This window comes from Felis catus, chromosome E2 (assembly GCF_018350175.1).
Source record: "Felis catus isolate Fca126 chromosome E2, F.catus_Fca126_mat1.0, whole genome shotgun sequence".
NCBI lineage: Eukaryota > Metazoa > Chordata > Mammalia > Carnivora > Felidae > Felis > Felis catus.
The window spans coordinates 17,046,882-17,070,041 of NC_058382.1; the positions used below are offsets into that span (position 1 = coordinate 17,046,882).

Consider the following 23,160-nt stretch of genomic DNA (forward strand, 5'->3'; position numbering starts at 1 on the left):
TCTTGTTGTCTGATTGCTGTGGCTAGGACCTCCAGTATTAATGTTGAGTAACAGTGGTGAGAGTGGAAAACCTTGTCTTGTTCGTAACCTTAGGGGAAAGGCTCTCAGTTTTTCCCTACTCAGGATGATGTTAGCTGTGAGTTTTTCATATATGGCCTTTATTATGTTGAGGTATGTTCTCTCTGCTTTGGTGAGTTTTTTTTTTTTAATTTTTTAATGTTTATTTATTTTTGAGAGACAGAGCATAAGCGGGGGAGGGGCAGAGAGAGGGGGAGACACAGAATCCGAAGCAGACTCCAAGCTCTGAGCTGTCAGCACAGAGCCCGACGCAGGGCTCGAACTCAGACTTAGAGATCATAACCTGAGCCAAAGATGGATGCTTAACTGACTGAGCTACCCAGGTGCCCTTGGTGAGAGTTTTTATCATGAGTGGATGTTGTAGTTTGTTAAGTGCTTTTTCTGCATTTATTTAAATGATCATATAGTTCTTTTTATTTTTTAAAGTTTATTTCTGAGAGAGAGACCACACGGGCGTGTGTGTGTGTGTGTGTGTGTGTGTGTGTGTGTGTGTGTGTCTATGTGTGTGGGCGGGGGAGGGGGCAGAGAGAGAGGGGAGCAGAGGATCCAAAGTGGTCTTGGCGCTGACAGCAGTAAGCCTGATGTGGGCCTCGAACTCTCAAACTGCGAGATCTTGACCTGAGCCAAAGTCAGACGCTCAATCAACCAAGCCACCCAGGCATGCTGAAATGGTTATATGGTTCTTATCTTTTCTCTTATTGATGTGCTCTATCACGTTGATTGATTTGCAAATATATAATCACACTTGCAACCCAGGAATAAATCTCACTTCATTATGGTGAATGATTTTTTTAAATGTATTATTGGATTCTGTTTGCTAGTATTTTATTGCGAATTTTTCCATCTATGGTCATCAGAGATACTGGCCTGTAGTTCTCTTTGTGGTGTCTTTATTTTCTTTTGGTATCAGGGTATTGATGGCCTCATGGAATGAATTTGGAAGTTCTCCCTCCTCTTCTGATTTTTGGAATAGTTTGAGAAGAATAGGCGTTAATTCTTCTTTAAACGTTAGGTAAAATTGGCCTGTGAAGTCATCTGGTCCTGGACTTTTGTTTATTTTGGAGTTTTTTTATTACTGATTCAATTTCATTGCTGATAATTGGTCTGTTCAAATTTTCTTCCTGCTTCAGTTTTGGTAGGTTATATGTTTCTAGGAATTTATCCATTACTTCTAGGTTGTCCAATTTGTTGGCATATATTTTTTCATAATATTCTCTTGTATTTTTGTGCCATTTGTTGTTATTTCTCCTCTCTTATTTGTATTTATTTAGGGTCCTTTCTCTTTTTTTTGATAAGTCTGGGTAGATGTTTATCAATTTTATTGATATTTCAAGGAACTAGCTCCTGGTTTCATTGATCTGTTCTACTGTTTAATTTTCTGTATTATTTACTTCTGCTCTGATCTTTATTATTTCCTTCCTTCTGCTGATTTTAGGTTTTGTTTATTATTCTTTTTCTAGCTCCTTTAGTTGTACGGTTAGGTTGAGATTTTTCTTGCTTCTTGAGATAGGCCTGTATTGCTATAAACTTGTCTTAGAACTCTTAGAACTGGTTTTGCTGCATCCCAAAAATTTTGAACTGTTTTGTTTTCATTTTCATGTACTTTTTTTATTTCTTCTTTTATTTCCAGATTAACCTATCATTATTTAGTAGCATGTTATTTATCCTCCATGTACTTGTGGTCTTTCCAGATTTTTTCTTGTGGTTCACTTTAGTTTCACAGTGTTGTAGTTAGAAAAGATGCATGATATGACTTCAGTCTTTTGGAATTCGTTGAGGTTTGTTTTTTTGGCCTAATATGTGACATATTCTGGAGAATGTTCCATGTGCACTTGAAAAGAATGTGTATTCTGATGTTTTAGGATGGAATGTTCTGAATGTATCTGATACGTCTATTTGGTCCAGTGTGTCATTCAAAGTCCTTGTTGACTTTTTGTTTGGATGATCTTTCCATTGATGTAAGTGGGATGTTAACGTTCCCGCCATTATTGTATTGTAGATTTGTTTCCATGTGTTTATGAACTGCTTTATGTGTTTGGGTGCTTGCATGTTCGGTCTGTAAGTATTTATGATTTATATCATCTTGTTGCATCATTTCCTTTATTGTTATATAGTGTCCTTCTTTGTCTCTTGTTATCCTCTTTGTTTTAAAGTCTATTTTGTCTGATCTAAGTATCGCTACTCCAGCTTTCTTCTGAGATCTTTTGAGATGATAAATGTTTCTCCATTCCCTCACTTTCAAACTGCAGGTATCTTTAGGTCTAAAATTAGTCTCTTATAGGCAGCATATAGAGGGGGCTTGTTTTTGTTTTGTTTTGTTTTTATCCCTTCTGTCACCCTCTATCTTTTGATTGGAATATTTACTCTATTTACATTTAAAGTAACTATTGGGGCGCCTGGGTGGCGCAGTCGGTTAAGCGTCCGACTTCAGCCAGGTCACGATCTCGCGGTCCGTGAGTTCGAGCCCCGTGTCAGGCTCTGGGCTGATGGCTCAGAGCCTGGAGCCTGTTTCTGATTCTGTGTCTCCCTCTCTCTCTGCCCCTCCCCCGTTCATGCTGTGTTTCTCTCTGTCTCAAAAATAAATAAACGTTAAAGTAACTATTGATATGTGTTTATTGCCTTTTTTTTTTTACTTGTTTTGTAGTTGTTTCTAAAGATTTTCTCTGATTCTTTCTTGTCTTTTACTCTTTCACCGTTTGCTGGTTTACTTTAGTGGTATATTTGTATTTCTCTTTTTCTTTGTATATCTATTAGTGGCTTTTGATTTCTGGTTTCCATTAGGTATGTACATAACATCTTCTGCATATAGCAATCTATATTAAGTTAATGGTCATTTAAGTTTGAACCTATTCTTTACTCTTGTCCTCCCCATGTTTTAGGTATATGGTATCACATTGTACTTCCTTTTTGTTGTATGTGTGAGATTCTTGACTGATTTTTTACAGAAATACTCATTTTTAATGCCTTTGTGTTCTCTACCTTCATACTGTCATTTTTAGTCTTTCCTTTCCACTCAAAGAGTACCCTTTAATATTTCTTACAGAGCTTGTTTAGTGGTCATGAATTCCTTTAGTTTTTGTTTGTCTTGGAAACTCTCTTCTTCTATTCTGAATGATTGGCTTGATGGATAGAGTATTCTTGGTTGCACATTTTCCCCATTCAGCCTTCGAATATATCATGCCACTCCTTTCTGGCTTTGCAAGTTTCTGCTGAAAACTCCGCTGATAGCCTTATGGGATTTCCTTTGTATGTAGCTGTCTTCTTTTCTCTTGCTGCTTTTAATATATTTTTTTACCACTGTATTTTGCCAATATGATTATAACATGCCTTAGTGTGGATCTGCCTTTGTTGATTTTGTTGGGGGTTCTCTTTGCATTCTGGATCTGGATATCTGTTTCCTTCCCCATATTAGGGAAGTTTTTAGTCATTGTTTCTTCTTTTTTTTTTTTTTAATTTTAATTTTATTTTTTTAAATTTACATCCAAATTAGTTAGCATACAGTGAAACAATGATTTCAGGAGTAGAGTCTTTAATGCCCTTACCCATTTAGCCCATCCCCCCTCCCCCAACCCCTCCAGTAACCCTCAGTTTGTTTTCCATATTTAAGAGTCTCTTATGTTTTGTCCCTCTCCCTGTTTTAATATTATTTTTGTTTCCCTTCCCTTATGTTCATCTGTTTTGTCTCTTAAAGTCCTCATATGAGTGAGGTCATCTGATATTTGTCTTTTTCTAACTAATTTCACTTAGCATAATACCCTCCAGTTCCATCCACATAGTTGCAAGTGGCAAGATTTCTTTCTTTTTGATTGCTGAGTAATACTCCATTGTATATATATACTACATCTTCTTTATCCATTCATCCATCGATGGACATTTGGTCTCTTTCCATACTTTGGCTATTGTTGATAGTGCTGCTATAAACATTGGGGTGCATGTGTCCCTTCAAAAACATCACACCTGTATCCCATGGATAAATGCCTAGTAGTGCAATTGCTGGGCTGTAGGGTAGTTCTATTTTTAGTTTTTTGAGGAACCTCCATACTGTTTTCCAGAGTGGCTGCACCAGCTTGCATTCCCACCAACAATGCAAAAGAGATCTTCTTTGTCCACATCCTCGCCAACATCTGTTTTTGCCTGAGTTGTTAATGTTAGCCATTCTGACAGGTGTAAGGTGGTATTTCATTGTGGTTTTGGTTTGTATTTCCCTGATGATGAGTGATGTTGAGCATTTTTTCATGTGTCGGTTGGCCATCTGGATGTCTTCCTTGGAGAAGTATCTATTCATGTCTTTTGCCCATTTCTTCACTGGATTATTTGTGTTTTGGGTGTTGAGTTTGATAAGTTTGTTATAGATTTTGGATACTAACCCTTTATCTGATATGTCATTTGCAAGTATCTTCTCCCATTCTATCGGTTGCCTTTTAGTTTTGCTGATTATTTCCTTCACTGTGCAGAAGCTTTTTATTTTGATGAGGTCCCAGTAGTTCATTTTTGCTTTTGTTTCCCTTGCCTCCGGAGACATGTTGAGTAAGAAGTTTCTGCAGGCAATATCAAAGAGGTTTTTGCCTGCTTTCTCCTTGGGGATTTTGATGGCTTCCTGTCTTACATTTAGGTCTTTCATCCATTTTGAGGTTTTTTTTGTGTGTATGGTATAAGAAAGTGGCCCTGGTTCATTCTGGACAGCATGTCGCTGTCCAGTTTTCCCAGCACCACTTGCTGAAGAGACTGTCTTTATTCCATTGGATATTCTTTCCTGCTTTGTCAAAGATTAGTTGACCATAAGTTTGTGGGCATTGTTTCTTCAAATAAATTTTCTTCCCCCTTTTCTCTCTCTTCTGCGACTCCTATAATAGGAATGTTATTACGCCTGATGGAGTCACTGTGTCCCTTAAGTGTATTCTTAGTTTGCATAATTCTTTTTTCCCTCTTTTGTTCAGCTTGATTAGTTTTCATTACTCTGTTTTCTAGGTCATTAATTTGTTCCTCTGCTTCTGACAGCCTGTTTTTCATTCCATTAAGAATGTTACTCATTTGTTTATTGAGCCCTTTATCTCTGGTGTGGTATTTCTTATACCTGGGTTAATTGTTTCACTGATGTCCTCTACTCTTTTGTCAATTCCAGTGACTATCCTTATGATCATTGCTCTAAATTCTTCAGCAGGCATGTTACTTATATCTGTTTTGTTTAGAACTCCAGCTGTGGCCTTGTTGGTTCTGTGCCCTTGTCATGTTCTTTCATTTGGGACAAATTCCTGTGTCTTCTCATTTTGTCTAAGTCTCTGTGCCTGTTTCTCTGTGTTAGGAAGGTTAGCTATATCTTCTTTGACTGCAGTGGCATTATGAAGAAGAGGTCTGTAGTGCCCTGCAGTGTAGTGTCCCTTGTTCCCCAGGGCCTGGTGCTTCTTAGGAGTATTTGCAGTGTGTGCTCCATGAGTTCTGCTGTTGTGTCCTAGCTACTGTATCCTTCAGGCCAGTCATCTGCAGAGAGTCTTTTTGCCTGTTGTGGGCAATGATTGGTTCCTCACCTGAATGTGATACTTTTTAACTAGGTGTGCTCTGGTTTGCTTGTGAAATGATACCTGTCACCACTGCCACTGAACCTAGGCCTCATAAAATTCCCAGGTCAGGAGCTGTGGTGTTAGCAAGGGTCTTCTGGGAGAGGGGGAATCACTGTGCTGGGACAGAGTCAAGTTGACTGAGAAGGGCTGTTCTTCTGGACTTCATGGTGGGGCACTGGGCTTGGTATAAGCAACTTAGGTAGAGAGTGTGAATGTTGTTCTGGTTCCTGCAGGTGGCCCTGCGCTTATGATGAGGGGCGAGGGAGTGAAATGACTCCTGACAGTTTCTTTGTTCCCAGAAGGGTCTCTCCTTGAATGCTGTGGCTACTGCTCTGGGACACTCTTCGAGATGAGCAACTAACCTCCCTAGCTTGTGCCCCAAGCATTCTTCAGTTTGCTGTTTCTGTGCTGTTTGTTTGTGTGCTCTTTGCTCTGACTTTTCTTCAAGAGCAGCCATTTGTAACCACGTGTTTAGTAACAATGGTAAGGAACGTGAACGTGCAACATATATTGTCAACCTGAAAATAAAGATCCACAATGAGAGGCAAATGAGTGTTTACTTGGAATTGAAGAATTACAGTTAGGGAAGCACAGATTCTGCCAGTAACCAGAAAAGTGTACCACCTGTGAGGTGAAAGCAAGGGGTTTTTACCTGACTTGGATAAAAGGGAAAAAAAGTTAATTGGAACTAACAGGCTGAACCAATGTGATTACACATTGACCAACTGTTGTCTTGGTGTTAATAAATGAAATTGTTCCTGCGGCACCTGGATGGTTTATTTGGTTGGGCATCTGATTCTTGATTTTGGCTCAGGTCATGATTTCATTATTTTGTAAGTTCCAGGCCCACACTGGGCTCTGTGCTGGCTGCCTGGAGCCTGCTTGGGATTCTCCCTATCTTTTTGCCCCTACCCCTGCTCGTGCTCTGTCTCTCTCAAAAATAAGTGAATAAACTTAAAAAAATAAATGAAATTGATCCTCCTATGCATTAATTAACTATTCTGTCTTCAGAAAGTCCACAGCCAGCAGTTTATTGATCAGGATATCCATTGTCCTGTTGACTTTACCGACAATTGCTTGTAAGACAGTTGCCACTTCTGGGCCAGACCAAGGGTCTTTTTGCCCAGTTTAAGCTTATTAGATCATTAGCCATTTGTTTTAGAAAGGAAAATTGGAGCTTCTCTCAAAAATGGAGTCTCTCATATCCAGAAATTTTGTACAGTTTCACAATATTAAATGAAAATAGAGGGTTTTAAGTTGTACATATAGGAAAGTTATTTGGTAAAAAATATTTACCTGTAGATGTATGAAATATGTATTAGCGTTTAATAATTTCCATTGTAACTGTGAGGTTTATGAAAGAAGGGATTTATTGTGTGTTAAGTCTTCAGTATTTACTACAACAACTAGCACATGGTTGGCACTCATTAGATATTTGATGAAAGAATAGTTAAGTAGTACTTAATAAGTAATAGCAGTTACTTACTTTCTGGTTGCACAGAATAAACAGGCACAGAATGCCTTACATTTGTGTTACTCTGTCTAAAAGTACTCTACATTTGTTAGCTCTAACTTATGTGCCAAAGAATATATTAATCCTGTGTTCTTCAAACGGGGTATGAGTTCTTTAGCATTCACAGGACTTTTGATATGGGTGAAAGATACTGTTACTCATGTTTTCTTTAAGGTTTATTTTACTAAATTTCTACACATAATGAATAACATATCAATAATCATCTTTTTAGAGCATTTAAACTTGATTACTAATTTTGATAAGTATAAATTCTTTAAGCTGTTTAAAGTTCAACTATAACATTAGTGAGTGTAATATTTTAATTTATAATAAATGTTATTTGTTCTTCATAGCCTATTCTGGCACTGAGCTCCTAACATCCTTAGAATTTACTAAGTTTAGAGAGCTATGGAGATGTATTTTGTTATGTTATGACACCGTGAAACCCTTAAGTAACCAAAGCAGGGGCTGGTTGCTAGTGGCCCTGATCATGTGATTAGAGGGTTGGAACTTTCAGCACCCCACCCTCCATCCCAACTTCTGTGGAGGGGAGAAGTGCTGGAGGTTGAATTATTTCCCAAAGGCCAGTGATTTAATCAATTGAGGCTATTGTTAAAAAGATTCAACAGAGTCAACTTTACAGATTCAGTTGGCATTATGAAATGATTCATGAATCTGGCAGCATTCCATTGTTGCTGAGGCCTGAAATCAAATTCATTTGCCCCATGCACAGTAAGCCCATTTCTGAGTCACCAGGTTTGAGGCAGAGAAAGATTTATTGAAGGGCAACCCAATGAGAAGCCCAATAGGTCCCAAATCTCCTTTGTCCTGTTGAGCCTAGGAACAGTTTATATATTATTAGCAAAGTATGTGGGTTTTTTTTTCTGTTTTTTTTTTTTTCAACGTTTATTTATTTTTGGGACAGAGAGAGACAGAGCATGAACGGGGGTGGGGCAGAGAGAGAGGGAGACACAGAATCGGAAACAGGCTCCAGGCTCCGAGCCATCAGCCCAGAGCCCGACGCGGGGCTCGAACTCACGGACCGCGAGATCGTGACCTGGCTGAAGTTGGATGCCCAACCGACTGAGCCACTCAGGCGCCCCAAGACTTAGTTATTTTTGAGAGAGAAGGTATAAGCAGGAAAGGGGCACTTAACATTTCATCACATTGTTCCTTTTTTTTTTTTCCTCTTGAATACAAGATCTTTTAAGGTCTACTCTCTTAGCTGCTTTGAAATATATAATACAGTATTATTAACTGTACTCAACTTGCTGTACATTTCCAAGACTTACCTTTTAACTAGGAGCTTGTACCTTTTGACCACCTCTTCCTATTTTCCCCCCTCTCTACACCCCACCTCTGGCAACCACCAGTCTGTTCTCTGTATCTATGAGTTTAGGTTTTTTCTTTTTTATATTCTAGATATAAGTGGGATGATACAGTAATTGCCTTTCTCTGACTTACTTCACTTAGCACAATGTTCTCAAGGTCCATCCATGTTGTTGTAAATGGCAAAATTTCCTTTTTTCAAGGCAAAGTAATATTCTATTGTATGTATGTATACACACCCCCCACGCACAGTTTGTGTCCATTAATCCACTAACGGACACTTCAATTGTTTCCATGCCTTAGCTATTATAAATACTGCTGCAGTGAACATGGGGTGCAGATATCTTTTCAAGATTATGATTTAATTTCCTTCAATAAATACCTAGAATTGGAATTGCTGGATCATATGGTGGTTCTGTTAAGTCTTTGAGGAAGCTGCTATTTTCCATAGTGTTTTTACCAGTTTACATTCCCAGTAGTAGTGCAAGAGCATTCCCTTTTCTCCACATCCTCACCAACACTTACTATTTCTTGACTTTTTGGTAATAGTTATTCTAGCACATGTGGTGATATTTCATTGTGGTTTACATTTGCCTTGATTTGCATTACCATTATGATTAGGTGCCTTTTCATCTTCCTGGATGGCATTTGTATGTCTTTGGAAAAATGTCTTTTGAGATCCTCTTAAATTTTTTTTTAATGTTTATTTATTTTTGAGAGAGAAAGAGAGAAACAGAGCATGAGCAGGGGAGGGGCAAAGAGAGAGGGAGACACAGAATCTGAAGCAGGCTCCAGACTCTGAGCTGTCAGCAGAGAGCCCGACACAGGACTCGAACCCAACAAACCATGAGATCATGACTTGAGCCAAAGTTGGACATTTAACTGACTGAGCCACCCAGGCGCCCCAAGAGATCCTCTTAAATTTGTAATTGGATCTTTTTTTTCTATTGAGTTGTATGAGTTCTTTGTATATTTGGGGTGTTATAAGATACATTATTTGCAAATTATAATAATTTTCTCCCATTTTGTAGGTTACCTTTCATTTTGTTGACTTTTTAGTTAGATGTGGTCTCACTTGTTGAATTTTGCTTTAGATATCAAATCCAAAAAATCATCGCTAGGAAGGAGGTCTATGAGCTTAGTCTCTATGTTTTCTTATCAGAGTTTTATGGTTTCAGGTCTTATATTCAATTATTGAATCCATTTTGACTTGATTTTTGTGTGTGCTGTTAGTGCCCAGTTTCATTCTTTTCCTTGTGGCCCAATACCTACTGTATATTTTTGCTTCCTTTTTCATAAAATAATTGACTATATATGCATGAGTTTATGTTTGGACTCTCTAGTCTATTCCATTGGTGTACATGTCTGTTTTTCTTTTAATGTTTGTTTATTTTGAGAGAGAGAGAGAGCACTCAAACAGGGGATGGACAGAGAGGAGAGAGTGAGAATCCCAAGCAGGCTCTCTGAGCCCACGAACTGGGAGATCATGACCTGAGCCAAAATCAAGGGTCAGATGTTCAACCAACTGAGCCAACCAGGCACTTTTTTTTTTTTTAATTTAGATGTTTATTTATTTTTGAGAGAGAGACAAAGTGAGAGTGAGGAAGGGACAGAGAGAGAGGGAGACACAGAATTTGAAGCAGGCTCCAAGCTCTGAGCTGTTAGCACAGAGCCTGATATGGGGCTCAAACTCACAACCATGAGATCATGACCTGAGCCAAAGTTGAACACTTAACCAACTCTACTGAGCCACCCAGGTACCCCTTGTTTTGTGTATTTTTTATTTTTTTATATTTTTTTTAATGTTTATTTTTGAAGGAGAGAGAGACGGAGTGTGAGTGGGGGAGGGGCAGAGAGAGAGGAAGACACAGAATCTGAAGGAGGCTCCAGGCTCTGAGCTGTCAGCACAGAGCACGATGGGAGGCTCAAACCCTCAAACTGCGAGATCATGACCTGAGCTGAAGTCGGACACTTAATCGACTGAGCCACCCAGGTGCCCCCAGTTTTTTTTTTTTCTAACGTTTATTTATTTTTGAGACAGAGAGAGAGACAGAGCATGAATGGGGGAGGGTCAGAGAGAGAGGGAGACACAGAATCTGAAACACACAGAATCTGAAACAGGCACAGAGCCTGACTCAGAGCTCGAACTCACAGACCACAAGATCATGACCTGAGCCGAAGTCAGACGCTTAACCAACTGAGCCACCCAGGTGCCCCACCCCTTGTTTTGTTTTTTAAAGTAAGCTCTACGTCCAACATGGGGCTTGAACTCAAGATCCCAAGATCAAGAGTCACATGCTTTGCTGACTGAGCCAGCCAGGCACCCCAATAACCATTCTGTTTTGATTACTGTAGCTTTGTAATACAATTTGAGATCTGGAAGTATAATGCCTCCAGCATTGTTTTTTTTCAAGATGGATTTGGTTATTTGACATCTTCTGCGGTTTCATACAAATTTTAGGATCATTTGTTCTGGTTCTGTGAAAAATGCTGTTGGTATTTTGATAGGAATTGCATTAAATCTGTAGATTGCCTTTTGTAGTATGGACATTTAAGAAATATTTATTCTCCCAACTTGTGAGCATGGAATATCTTACCATTTGTTTGTGTCATCTTCAATTGCTTTCATCAGTGTTTTATAATTTTTAGAGTAGTGGGGCACCTGGGTGGCTCAGTCAGTTAAGCATCTGACTTTGGCTCAGGTCATGATCTTATGGTTCATGAGTTTGAGCCCCACGTCAGGATCTGTGCTAACAGCTCAGAGTCTGCAACCTGCTTCGGATTCTGTGTCTCCCCCTCTCTCTGCCCCTCCCCTGCTCATATTCTGTGTGTGTGTCTCTCTCTCAAAAATAAATAAACATTAAAAATTTATAATTTTCAGAGTATAGGTCTTTTACCCTAGTTAATTTATTCCTAGGTGTTTTATTTTTTATTTTTTTATTTTTTTAATGTTTTACTTATTTTTGAGAGAGAGACAGAGAATGAGCAGGGGAGGGGGAGAGACAGAAGGAGACACAGAATCTGAAACAGGCTCCAGGCTCTGACAGCTCAGAGCCGACGTGGGGCTCAAACTTGTGAACCTCGAGGTCATGACTTGAGCTGAAGTTGGGTGCTTAACCGACTGAGCCACCCAGATACCCCTGTTCCTAGGTATTTTATTTTTGGTGCAATTATAAATTAGATTGTTTTCTTAATTTCTTTCTGCTACCTCATTAGTGTATAGAAATACAGTAGATTTCTGTGCATTAATTTTGTATCCTGAGACATTACAGAAGTCATTTGTGAGTTCTGGTAGTTTTTCGATGGAGTCTTTAGAGTTTTCTATATAGTATATCATGTCATCTGCAAATAGTGAAAGTTTTACTTCTTCCTTAACTAATTTGGATGGCTTTTATTTCTTTGTGGTGTCTGATTGTTGTGACTAGGACTTCCAGTATTATCTTGAATAAAAGTGTAAGAGTGGACATTCATGTCTTATTCCTGATCTTGGGGGGAAAGCTCTCAGTTCTTTACCATTGAGTATAATGCTAACTGTGAGTTTTTCATATATGGCCTTTATTGTGTTTTGAGGTGCATTTCCTCTAAACCTACTTTGTTGAGGTTTTTATCATGAATGGATGTTGTACTTTGTGAAGTGCTTTTTCTAGGTCTATTGAAATGATCACATGGTTTTTATCCTTTCTCTTATTGATGTGATGTATCACATTGATTGATTTGTGAATATTGAGCTACCCTTGCAGCCCAAGAATAAATCTTACTTCCTCGTGGCGAATTATTTTTTTTAATGTATTGTTGGATTCAGTTTGCTAGTATATTATTGAGGATTTTTATATCTAGGCTCATCAGAGATATTGGCCTGTACTCTTTTTTTCTTTTTTTTTTTTTTTGTAGTCTATCTGGCTTTGGTATCAGGGTAATGCTGGCCTCATACAATAAATATGAAAGCTTTCCTGTCTCTTTTTTCTTTTTTTCTTTTTTTTGGGAGGGAGGATAGTCTGAGACATATAGGTATTAATTCTTCTTTAAATGTTTGGTAGAATTTACCTATGTACCTGTCTGGTCGTGGACTTTTGTTTGTCGGGAGTTTTTTGATTACTGATTTAATTTCATTGCTGTTAATTGGTCTGTTCAAATTTTCTGTTTCTTCCTGCTTCAGTTTTGGCAGGCTATATGTTTCTAGGAATTTATCCATTTCTTCTAGGATGTCCAATTTGCTGGCATATAAGTCATAATATTCTCTTATACTCTTTTGTATTTCTGTGGCATTGGTTGTTATTTCTCCCTTTCATTTCTGATTTTGAGTCCTCTTTTTCTTTTGACCAGCCTGGCTAAAGGTTTATCTATTTTGTTGATCTTCAAAGAAACCCTCTTGGTTTCATTAATCTGTTCTATTGGTTTTTTTAGTTTCTATTTCATTTATTTCTGCTGTAATCTTTATCATTTCTTTCACTCTTTCTACTGGCTTTTGGTTTATTTATTCTTTTGCTAGTTCCTTAAGGTGTATGGTTAGGTTCTTTCAGATTTTTCTTGCTTCTTGTGATAGGCCTGTGTTTCTTTAAACTTTCCTTTTAGCATAGGTTTTGCCATATCCCAATGATTTTGGCACTGTTGCTTTTTCATTTTCTTTTGTCTCTATGTATATTTTGATTTCCTTTTTGATTTTTTGGTTGACCCATTCATTGTTTAGTAGCATGTTATTTAGCCTCTATGTGTTTGCTTTCTTTCAGCATTTTTTCTTGTGGTTGATTTCTAGTTTCTGAGCATTGTGGTCAGAAATGATGCATGATATGACTTCAGTCTTTTTGAATTTGTTTCAATTTGTTTTGTGGTCTAACATGTCACCTATTCCAGAGAATGTTCTACATGCCCTTGAAAAGAATGTGTATGGGGCACCTGGGTGGCTCAGTTGTTTAAGCGTCAGACTTCAGCTCAGGTCATGATCTCATGGTTCATGAGTTCTAGCCCTGCATCGGGTTCTGTGCTGACAGCTCAGAGCCTGGGCCTGCTTCAGATTCTGTCTCCCTCTCTCTCTGCCTCTCCCCCACTCGTACTCTGTCTCTGTCAAAAATAAATAAAAACAGGGGCGCCTGGGTGGCGCAGTTGGTTAAGCGTCCGACTTCAGCCAGGTCACGATCTCACGGTCCGTGAGTTCGAGCCCCGCGTCAGGCTCTGGGCTGATGGCTCAGAGCCTGGAGCCTGTTTCCGATTCTGTGTCTCCCTCTCTCTCTGCCCCTCCCCCGTTCATGCTCTGTCTCTCTCTGTCCCAAAAATAAATAAACGTTGAAAAAAAAATTTAAAAAAAAATAAATAAAAACATTTAAAAAATTAAAAAAAAAAGAAAATGTGTATTTTGCTATTTTAAGATGGAATGTTATGAATTTATGTTAGATCCATCTGGTCTAATGTGTCATTCAAAAACACTGTTTCCTTGTTGATTTTTGTTTAGGTGATCTGTCTGTTGATGTAAGTGGGGTGTTAAAGTTCCATACTATTATTGTATCACTATAGGTTACTTCCTTTATGTTTGTTATTAGCTGTTTTATGTGTGTGTGTGTGCTTTCATGTTGAATGCATAAATATTTACATTTATTAAATCTTCTTTTTGGATTGTTCCCTTTATGGTTGTGTAGTATCCTTTATCTGTTGTTACAGTCTTTGTTTTAGAGTCTATTTTGTCTATTATAAATATTGCTACTCTAGCTTTCTTTTCAAGACTGTATGAGTTTCACTGCCCTGTGTTTGAATTTACTGATCCTTTCTTCCACCTCATTAGTCTGCTGTTGAACTCTTGTGTTGTATTTTTTAATTCAGTGATTGTATTTTTCATTTCTGATTTCTGTGTGGTACTTTCTAATTTGTCTCTTTGTTGAAATACTCACTCTGTTCATGCATCATTTCCTGATCTTATTGAGCATCTTTATGACCATTATTTTGTAGAAATAAAGTTTTTTTTTTTAACATTTACTTTTTTTTTTTTTTTGAGGGACAGAGCATGAATGGGGGAGGGGCAGAGCGAGAGGGAGACAGAGAATCAGAAGCAGGCTCCAGGCTCTGAGCTGTCAGCACAGAGCCCAATGTGGGGCTCGAACTCATGAACCGCGAGATTATGACCTGAGCTGAAGTCGGGCACTTAATTGAGCCACCCAGACATCCCTGGAAGCAATTTCTTTTTTTTTTAAGTTTTAGACTTACAGAAAAATTCCAAGAGTACAGAATTTCCATACATCTTTCTCCCAGTCTGCGTAATACTAATATATTGCATTATCATAGTATAGTGATCAAAAATGGACATTAACATTGGCCTAATACTATCAATTAAAGTACAGGCTTTATTTTGATTTCACCAGGTTTTCTCCACTAATGTCTCAAAGATCAAATTCCTGCATTGTATTTAGTTCTAAATTTCCTTAGTCTCCTCCAATCTTTTGAGTTTTTCAGTCTTTCCTTGCCACTCATGACCTTGAAAAGTGATGGTTTCCTGGAGTATTGGGTAAGTTATTATATAGAAGGTTCTTCATTGTGTTTGTCTACAGTTTCCTCATGATTACATTATGGTTATGCTTTCTTTCTTTTTTTTTTTTTTAGTGGCAATACTACTCATGTGGTGTGCCCTTCTTATTAGTGCCTCACTTTGGGTGGTATTTGTGCTGATGTCTTACTGCTGGTGACCATTTGGTTAAGGTAATATATGGAATGTTTTCTCCTTTTAATTATGTATTTGGGATTCGTTGGTATAATTTTAATGGCCTGTTTCTCTTTACATTTTCACCTTCAAATTTTAGTATCCATCAATGAATTTTGTATATGATTATTACTGTTATTACAGTGATTTCCTATTTCCCTCATTCATTTAATAATTCATTTAATAATTATTATTCATTAATATTGTTAATTATTCATTCATTTAATAATTAATTTAATAATTTAAAAAAGGATTCTATTATATTTCATGGTTCACTGCAGCAATAAACAAGATAGGTCTGGAACATTCTCTCTTATTAGGGGGGAAAACAAGTTTCTAAGTAGGCTAGGGAAGATGTGGAAAAGATAAAGGACAAAATGAATATGGAAAGGAATGAGCATCAAAACGAAGTAGCAAAAAAATAGTTAATAGCAATAGTTACATTATGGTTTATTGTACTAGCAGTCTGTGAAATAACAGGAGTTCATTACAAAGTTCAAAGAAAAACATTAATGGAATGTGACCAAAATATAGCTGTAATACAAATAAGGGAGGCATAATAAGGATATGTTGAATTTATTAAATTTTCATTTTTAATGATTTTGAAAAGTAAATGCCAAGATACATGGTTATTTAAGTGTATACATAAGGATTAGATAGCTTATTGTTTTAATTGTTCAAGCTAGCAAAAAAAAAATAATAAAATAAAAATACACAAAGGAGTATATTGGCAAGTAGTTCTGGAGTATTACACCAACAAGAGAGAAACTAATCAGTATTGATTGGAACTCAGAATAACCAAGTAAAATGAGATGAAAGAGCAAATCAGCAGTGTGGTCACATAATAGCTCAGTAAGTAGAACGAACTATTAATGATTATAATAGAGTTGAAATATTTTAAAGATATGAAATAGTACATATCCTAATAAGAATAACAACAGGGACTCCTTGTCTTATTTTATAGCATATGAAATATCTACCAAGTATATATTTTTTAAAACTGCTAATTTATTTTTTTCTATAAAGTTGAGATTTTTTAAAGTTTATTTATTTATTTTGAGAGAGAGAGCAGGGGAGCAGCAGAAAGGGAAAGACAGAAACCCAAGCAGGCTCTGCATTCTCAGTGAGGAGCCAGACGTGGGGCTTGAACCCATGAACCATGAGATCATGACCTGAGCTGAGATCAAGAGTTGGACATGTAACCAACTAAGCCACCCAGGCACCCCTAAAACTGCTCATTTAAGTAAAACACTAATTAGAAATATTTAAAGAAAATAGCCCAATATATCTCATAAGAAAATGGTTTAATTACTATTGCTGGTCATACAAAACTTTAAAGAGTCCAGAAATTCTGGGGAAGACCAATTTAAAAAATTAAAATCTAATGAATAATAGTGACAAAAATGTATCGAAACAATAGGTAAATTCTTATAAAAATCTAATAACCAGTGGCTCATAATGAACATTATTTGCATAACCCAGTCAACTGTTGTGATTAACAAAAGAGATGATGGACATTTAATCTCTGTCATTAATTTTCTTTCTTTCTTCTTTTACTTTTCCTTTCCTTGATAAAATCAAAGTTCTGTTGATTGTTAAGCTGCCAAAACCCAGCAAGGCAACACAGAAAAAGTACAAATACACAAACCCCGTTGGAGTCATGGTAGTAGTAGAGTTCTAAATCCTCTAAAGGTGAGTTTACCAAGTTTATAATCATTGCAATAGTTGTAGATTTTCCCCTCCTTTAATAAATCTGAGACAAGGGGCGCCTGGGTGGCGCAGTCGGTTAAGCGTCCGACTTCACCCAGGTCACGATCTCGCGGTCCGGGAGTTCGAGCCCCGCGTCAGGCTCTGGGCTGATGGCTCAGAGCCTGGAGCCTGTTTCAGATTCTGTGTCTCCCTCTCTCTCTGCCCCTCCCCCGCTCATGCTCTGTCTCTCTCTGTCCCAAAAATAAATAAACGTTGAAAAAAAAATTTAAAAAAAATAAATCTGAGACAGATAAGATTGGCTTAGTAAATTTTATGAAATATTTAAAGTGCCCCTTTGGATCCTCATTGGTACTGTCTAGAGTAAAAAGAAAGGCTTTTCTAAAGGAATTGTATTGTGGTAGGAATTTAGGCAAGTCTGTCATGTCAAAACAGAAATTTTAAAAGAAATCAATCATTTAATGACAATGGAAAGGAGATTACACATCTACTACTAAAGTAAGAATAGAAAATGAAACATAAATTTACACAAATACCATGCACAGACACAAGACTTTAAAACCACATAGTATCTGACTGGAAGTTTTAACTGTCTGGAGGAAGAAAATTACACTATATAAACAAACAAAAAATTAGAATGCAAAAGATTTATTTGAAGAATATTACAAATTAGTAATCCAAAAACAATGAATAGACAAAAGAACAGAAACACAAACACCAAAAGTGATTGTAAACAAAACATGCCTGGAAAAGAAATTCATGTGAATTTAACTAGTTAAGAATTAATGAAACACATTTTCCACATATATCAGAAATGAATAGGGACCATCCTACCTAAATGGATATTCAGAAGGTTAACTGACAGGAGAAATATTTGACAGTATCTAACAAAACAAAGTATATACACCACTGAGTGATTGTACTAAATAGAGTGGCCAGAAAGTCTGGAAGCAGTAAGAGCAACATAATCACCTTGATTACTTATTATAATGCATCAATTTTCCCAGTGAAACTCAGAAACCAAACTTTTGTACATGTCTTTCATTCAAAAGACTTCTTACCAGTATAATTTTTTTGATATCATGTAAGGTGCTTACCCACATTAAAGGCATTCCCGCATTCCTCACATTCATAGGGTTTCTTACCAGTATGAATTCTCTGATGTTTTGTAAAGGATGAACTATGTCTAAAGGCTTTCCCACATGCTTTGCATTCATAAGGTTTCTCTCCAGTGTGAATTCTCTGATGTTCAGTAAGGGCTGAACTATGTCTAAAAGCCTTCCCACATACCTTACATTCATAAGGTTTCTCACCACTGTGAATCCTCTGATGTTGAATAAGTGCTGACGTAAGTCTAAAGAACTTTCCACACTCTTTACATTCATAAGGTTTCTGACCACTGTGAATTCTCTGATGTCGAGTAAGTTCACTACCTACTCCAAAAGCTTTCCCACATTCCTTACATTTATAGGGTTTCTCACCAGTATGAATTCTCTGATGTCTAGTCAGGGATGAACTGTTTCTAAAGACTTTTCCACATGCCTTGCATTCATAGGGTTTCTTTCCAGTATGAATTCTCTGATGTCGAGCCAGTTCTCTACATACCCCAAAGGTTTTTCCACATTCTTTACATGCATAAGGTTTCTCGCCTGTATGAATTCGCTGATGTTCAATAAGCTGTGAACTAATTCTAAAGACCTTCTCACATTGTATACATTTGTACGGTTTCTCACCAGTATGAATTCTCTGATGTTCAGTTAGCTGTGAATGGAATCTAAAGTCCTTGCCACATTCCATACATTTGTAAGGTTTCTCATCAGTATGGATTTTCTGGTGTCGAGCAAGTTGTGCATGCACTCTAAAGGATTTCCCACAGAAAGTGCATTCATAGGCTTTCTCACCATCATGAATTATTTTTAGTGGAGTTATTTCTTCAACTCTTCTAATGGTCCTTTTAAATTCCTTACATTTATAGCACTTCTGATCATCATGCATTTTCTGGTGTATACTAAGGTCTTCATAAAAACTAAATGGATTCCTATATTCCATATATTTACAAGGTTTTACACCAGTACGAATGTTCAGTTGTAGGGTATGTGGGTCATCTCCAAAGGTTTTCCAATATGCATTACACTGATATGTTTTCTCACCAGTATGTATTCTCTCACATTCATCAAAACTTAAGTCACAGCTAAGGACCTTTTCATATTCCTTATATTCATAGGGTTTCTTGCTTTCATGAATTCTCTGATGTGATATAAGAGATTTATGATGTTTATAATTTGGCACTTTTTCAGAGCTGATTTTCATTTGGCTGAAATATCCCACTTCAGGTCTTTGTACTTCAGTCTTGCTTTTGCTTTGCCAGTCATTTCTGAAAATGGAGCTCTCCAAACCAATGAATTTACCTTCTGTTACTTTCCACTGAAAACCATTATTTTCAATAATGTCCTTTCCATTAAATAAATACTTTGTGTCATACTTGGACTCCAAATCTGAAAGAGAGGGGAAAAGAAATAATTTTTTTCATGTGGTATAAAAATGAAACATTTATACAATGCAGAGGAGAAAAACTGTAAATATAAACAATGCGAGTGAATGATTAAAGTATTGTAATGAAGTTTTAAGAAAGATCAGAGAATGATGAAAGCATAATATAAGATTGTGAGGTTTGTGGTAAGGGAAACAGATTAAGTCAGTGTCTGACATGTAGGTGTTGATCATCATCTAGTAAGCTTGTCAAGTACTAATGTTCGGAAACAAGTCCAGATAAACTGACCAATATCAATAGATGTAGAACTAGTTATCATATAGAGATAATGCTGATGTGGATCATGATTTGATCGTCTATACATACTAATAATTTTGTATGTTTTTTTAAACAATAGAATCCAAATACTTTAGTGGATAACAAGGTGCTTGTAAGATCTCATTTTAATCCATTATCCCCTTTCACATAATCTTTTTTTCACCTCTTACAGCAAACCAAATTTACACCCACAGGATATTTCATTTCTCAAGAAATGCATTCTTTATACACCACCCACATTTCACTGTCTGGGTCTAAAAGTTAATATCCTTAGAAAGGATATACTGATTGTAAGTTCATATTTATGCTTCTGTTCTAATATCTGGTTGCTTGGCTTCACATTATTTTTTTCAATTCTATATTCAGTAATTTTCTGTTACATTGTTTAACCTTATTCCTTAAATCCCAAAAGGACAAATGTAGTCATTACATGCCACTGAATAACAAACCCCAAGGACATACACATTGAAAATTACAGGGAAATAAAATCACTGGATGAAAGGAATCTAAATGAGACAAAAAGGAAATATTACAAATATCCACTGGGTAATACAGTGGATCATCAAAGTAAGGGGCACCTGGGTGGCTCAGTTGATTAAACATCTGACTGCAGCTCAGGTCATGATCTCACAGCTTGTGAGTTCAGGCCCCACGTTGGGCTTTGTGCTGACAGCTCAGAGCCTGGAGCCTGCTTCGGATTTTGTGTTTCCCTCTCTCTGCTCCTCCCCAACTTGTGCTGTCTCACTCAGAAATAAATGCTCCTCCCCAACTTGTGCTGTCTCACTCAAAAATAAATAAACAAGCATTTAAAAAATAATAATTATGTAAGTATAAGAATGATGTAGTAGTTTTAGTATGTCTCCATGCCTTTTAACCCTCACATTGTACTGTAGTGATTTATACACACACACAGACACACTCACACACAGTGTTTATGAATGTTTTCTAATTGACTCTACTTGCACTGTCTCCATCACTGCTGTTAATTCCCTGCTATGCAGAACGATGATATTCTTCATGTGTCAATAGAAATGAGGAATTTTATTTACTTTTCTTCATTAGCTTTTTCTAAATTTTTTAAATGTTTATCTTAGAGAGAGAGAGAGACAGAGCACGAGCAAGGGAGGGAGGGCAGAGAGAGAAAGAGGGAGACACAGAATCCGAAACAGGCTCTAAGCTCTGCATTGACAGCGCAGAGCCCGATATGGGGCTTAAACTCATGAACCGTGAGATCATGACCCGAGCTGAAGTTGGATGCCTAATAGACTGAGCCACCCAGGTGCCCCTTCATTAGTTTTTTCACTATCACTTATCTATCCTACAGAAATCCTAATCTATATTTAAATGTTTTCCTTCATGCTCTTTCCCAGGTATTCCTTTCCATTTTCCTGTACTCAGAACCAACGATGTTATATTCTGCACGGCAGTATCAGAATATTTTTGATACTATAGTAGGTATATATCATACCATATAAGGCTTATACAATTCTGAAAAGGGGAATAAGCTAACAGAATGATGTGGAAAAGGTGGTACAGGTGGGCAAGAGTGGAAGGCACTTTGTAACAGAGGATCTGTTGGACATTGGCTGGAGACTGGCAATCAGATGAGAGGATAACCTGAGGAAAATCCAAAGTGAATGATAAACATTACATAATACAGGGCGGAAATAATTTTCTGTGACTGAATTATGTTATATGTAACAAAGGTATAATAATACAGTCATTATTGGATTAGGATAGTAAAATCATAAATGAGTGCCAGTATCAGTAAATCAAAAAGCAGTTCTACCTAGAAATGAAACGATGGGGCACCTGGGTGGCTCAGCCGGTTCAGTGTCTGACTTCATCTCAGGTCACGATCTCACAGTTTGTGAGTTCAAGCCCTGTGTCGGGCTCCATGCTGACAGCTCAGAGCCCACAGCCTGCTTTGGATTCTGTGTTTCCCTCTCTCTCTGCCCCTTCCCTGCTCACGCTCTCTCTCTCTCTAAAATAAAGAAACATTAAAAAATGAAAGAAAGAAAATTCTACCAAATGTGGAAATGTAATTGAAATTAAAAAAATTTTCAGAGAATGATCACATTGAAAATGCAGTTGACCGGTGAAACCAGGGTTAGGGCCCCCATGCCCTGCACAATCAAAAATCCTCATATAACTTTGACTCCTCCCAAACTTAACTATTAATAGCCTACTATTGACTGGAAGCCTTTCCAATAACAAATAGCTAACACATAGTTTATATATTATATGTATTATATTCTGTATTCATAAAGAAAATGTTAAGAAAATCATAAGAGAAAATACATTTACAGTATTCTATTACCTTCATCAAAAAGTTCACACAGAAGTACACCAACATAGTTCAAACCTCTGTTGTTGAAGGGTCAACTATATTACATATTAAAACCTATGGAGGTTGTTAGTCACACAAAAAGTAAGGATTTACCTGCTTTTGACACTAATTAGCTGTATAACCTTGGGATAGCTGCCTAAATACTCTTTGTCTTAGCAAAATAATACAAGTACTATTCATGTCATCAGGTTATTGAGAAATTAAAAGAGCCCATATATTAAAATTCCTTAGAATAGGGCCTGGTACATGGCACGAACTATGTAATCTGACAGGAAAACAAGTAGCTTTCTAAAACATTAAAAGATCCTTGCTATAATACTGACAATGTTAAATGCAAAGTTCTTCAACCACAAAACAGGTATAATATAATGCATATGGCAGGCAATGAACATAAATTCTGTTTATCCATCTAACATATAAATTACACAGATTCTTCTAATAATTGTAATGACTCAGGACATGGTTTCTTAGCTGTTCTTCAAGAAGGTGTGATAACAAAGCATTTATAGCAATTCTGACTTTAATCACAGTATAATAGCTCTCTCAAAGGATATGCTATATGTGTTCTAAAATTCAAAATAAACTCCCTGGGTATCAGGGAAAGTAGAAATATGAAGGGACTGAGAGAATACAAACATGAAGAATGATGGATGTGCTTCATGGAGGTGTCATCTCCAACACAATGTTCAACCCATGCCTTTGGAAACAGAGAAGAGATGTACCCGTTTTCTTTCAAAAGATAGTCTTGGGTTTACTGACAAGCAACTCTATGATAGAATAGAGCAGCTGATAGAATAGAGCATATTCTAAATTATATGAAGCAGATAAATTTACCCAGTGAGACCAAGTTGCTATAGTTCTCCATCATCACATCCCAATATAAGTCCCTCTGAGCCGAATCCAGATATTCCCATTCCTCTTGAGAGAAGCTGATGACCACATCCCTGAAAGTCACCAATTCCTGAAACAAAAAACCATATATAAATGAAATATTTTTGAGAAAAATAATTGCATTATGGTAAGCCGATTAGTAAACTAGTAGGCAAGGGTGGGTAAAATGTTATGGTATGGGAGTAAGGAAATTAGCACTCCCAAACAGGACTATCTACATATCTTTAAAGAATCTATTTGACT

At 37.0% G+C, this 23,160-nt stretch overlaps 1 protein-coding gene and 1 long non-coding RNA gene across 24 annotated transcripts in view; one reads left to right on the forward strand and one right to left on the reverse strand.

Moving 5' to 3' along the window:
* Positions 1-23,160, reverse strand: part of ZNF260 (zinc finger protein 260) — a 114,639-nt gene that overhangs the window by 21,376 nt on the left and 70,103 nt on the right. For 22 of the 23 annotated variants that reach the window (XM_045045493.1, XM_045045492.1, XM_045045487.1 and 19 more), the window contains 2 exons: positions 22,861-22,987; positions 17,500-19,362 (listed from right to left, as the gene is read on the reverse strand). In XM_045045493.1, coding sequence (XP_044901428.1) covers positions 17,948-19,362; positions 22,861-22,987 — 1,542 coding nt within the window. In that variant the 3' untranslated portion in view covers positions 17,500-17,947. Of the gene's footprint in view, positions 1-17,499; positions 19,363-22,860; positions 22,988-23,160 lie in introns of those variants that run through there. The other variant, XM_045045506.1, reaches the window with a different exon arrangement.
* LOC109494620 overlaps positions 1-23,160 on the forward strand; it is a 63,280-nt gene that overhangs the window by 2,726 nt on the left and 37,394 nt on the right. Inside the window, exons 2-3 of the long non-coding RNA XR_006590146.1 lie at positions 15,064-15,159; positions 16,744-16,852. This is a non-coding gene — a long non-coding RNA (uncharacterized LOC109494620). The remainder of the gene's footprint in view (positions 1-15,063; positions 15,160-16,743; positions 16,853-23,160) is intronic.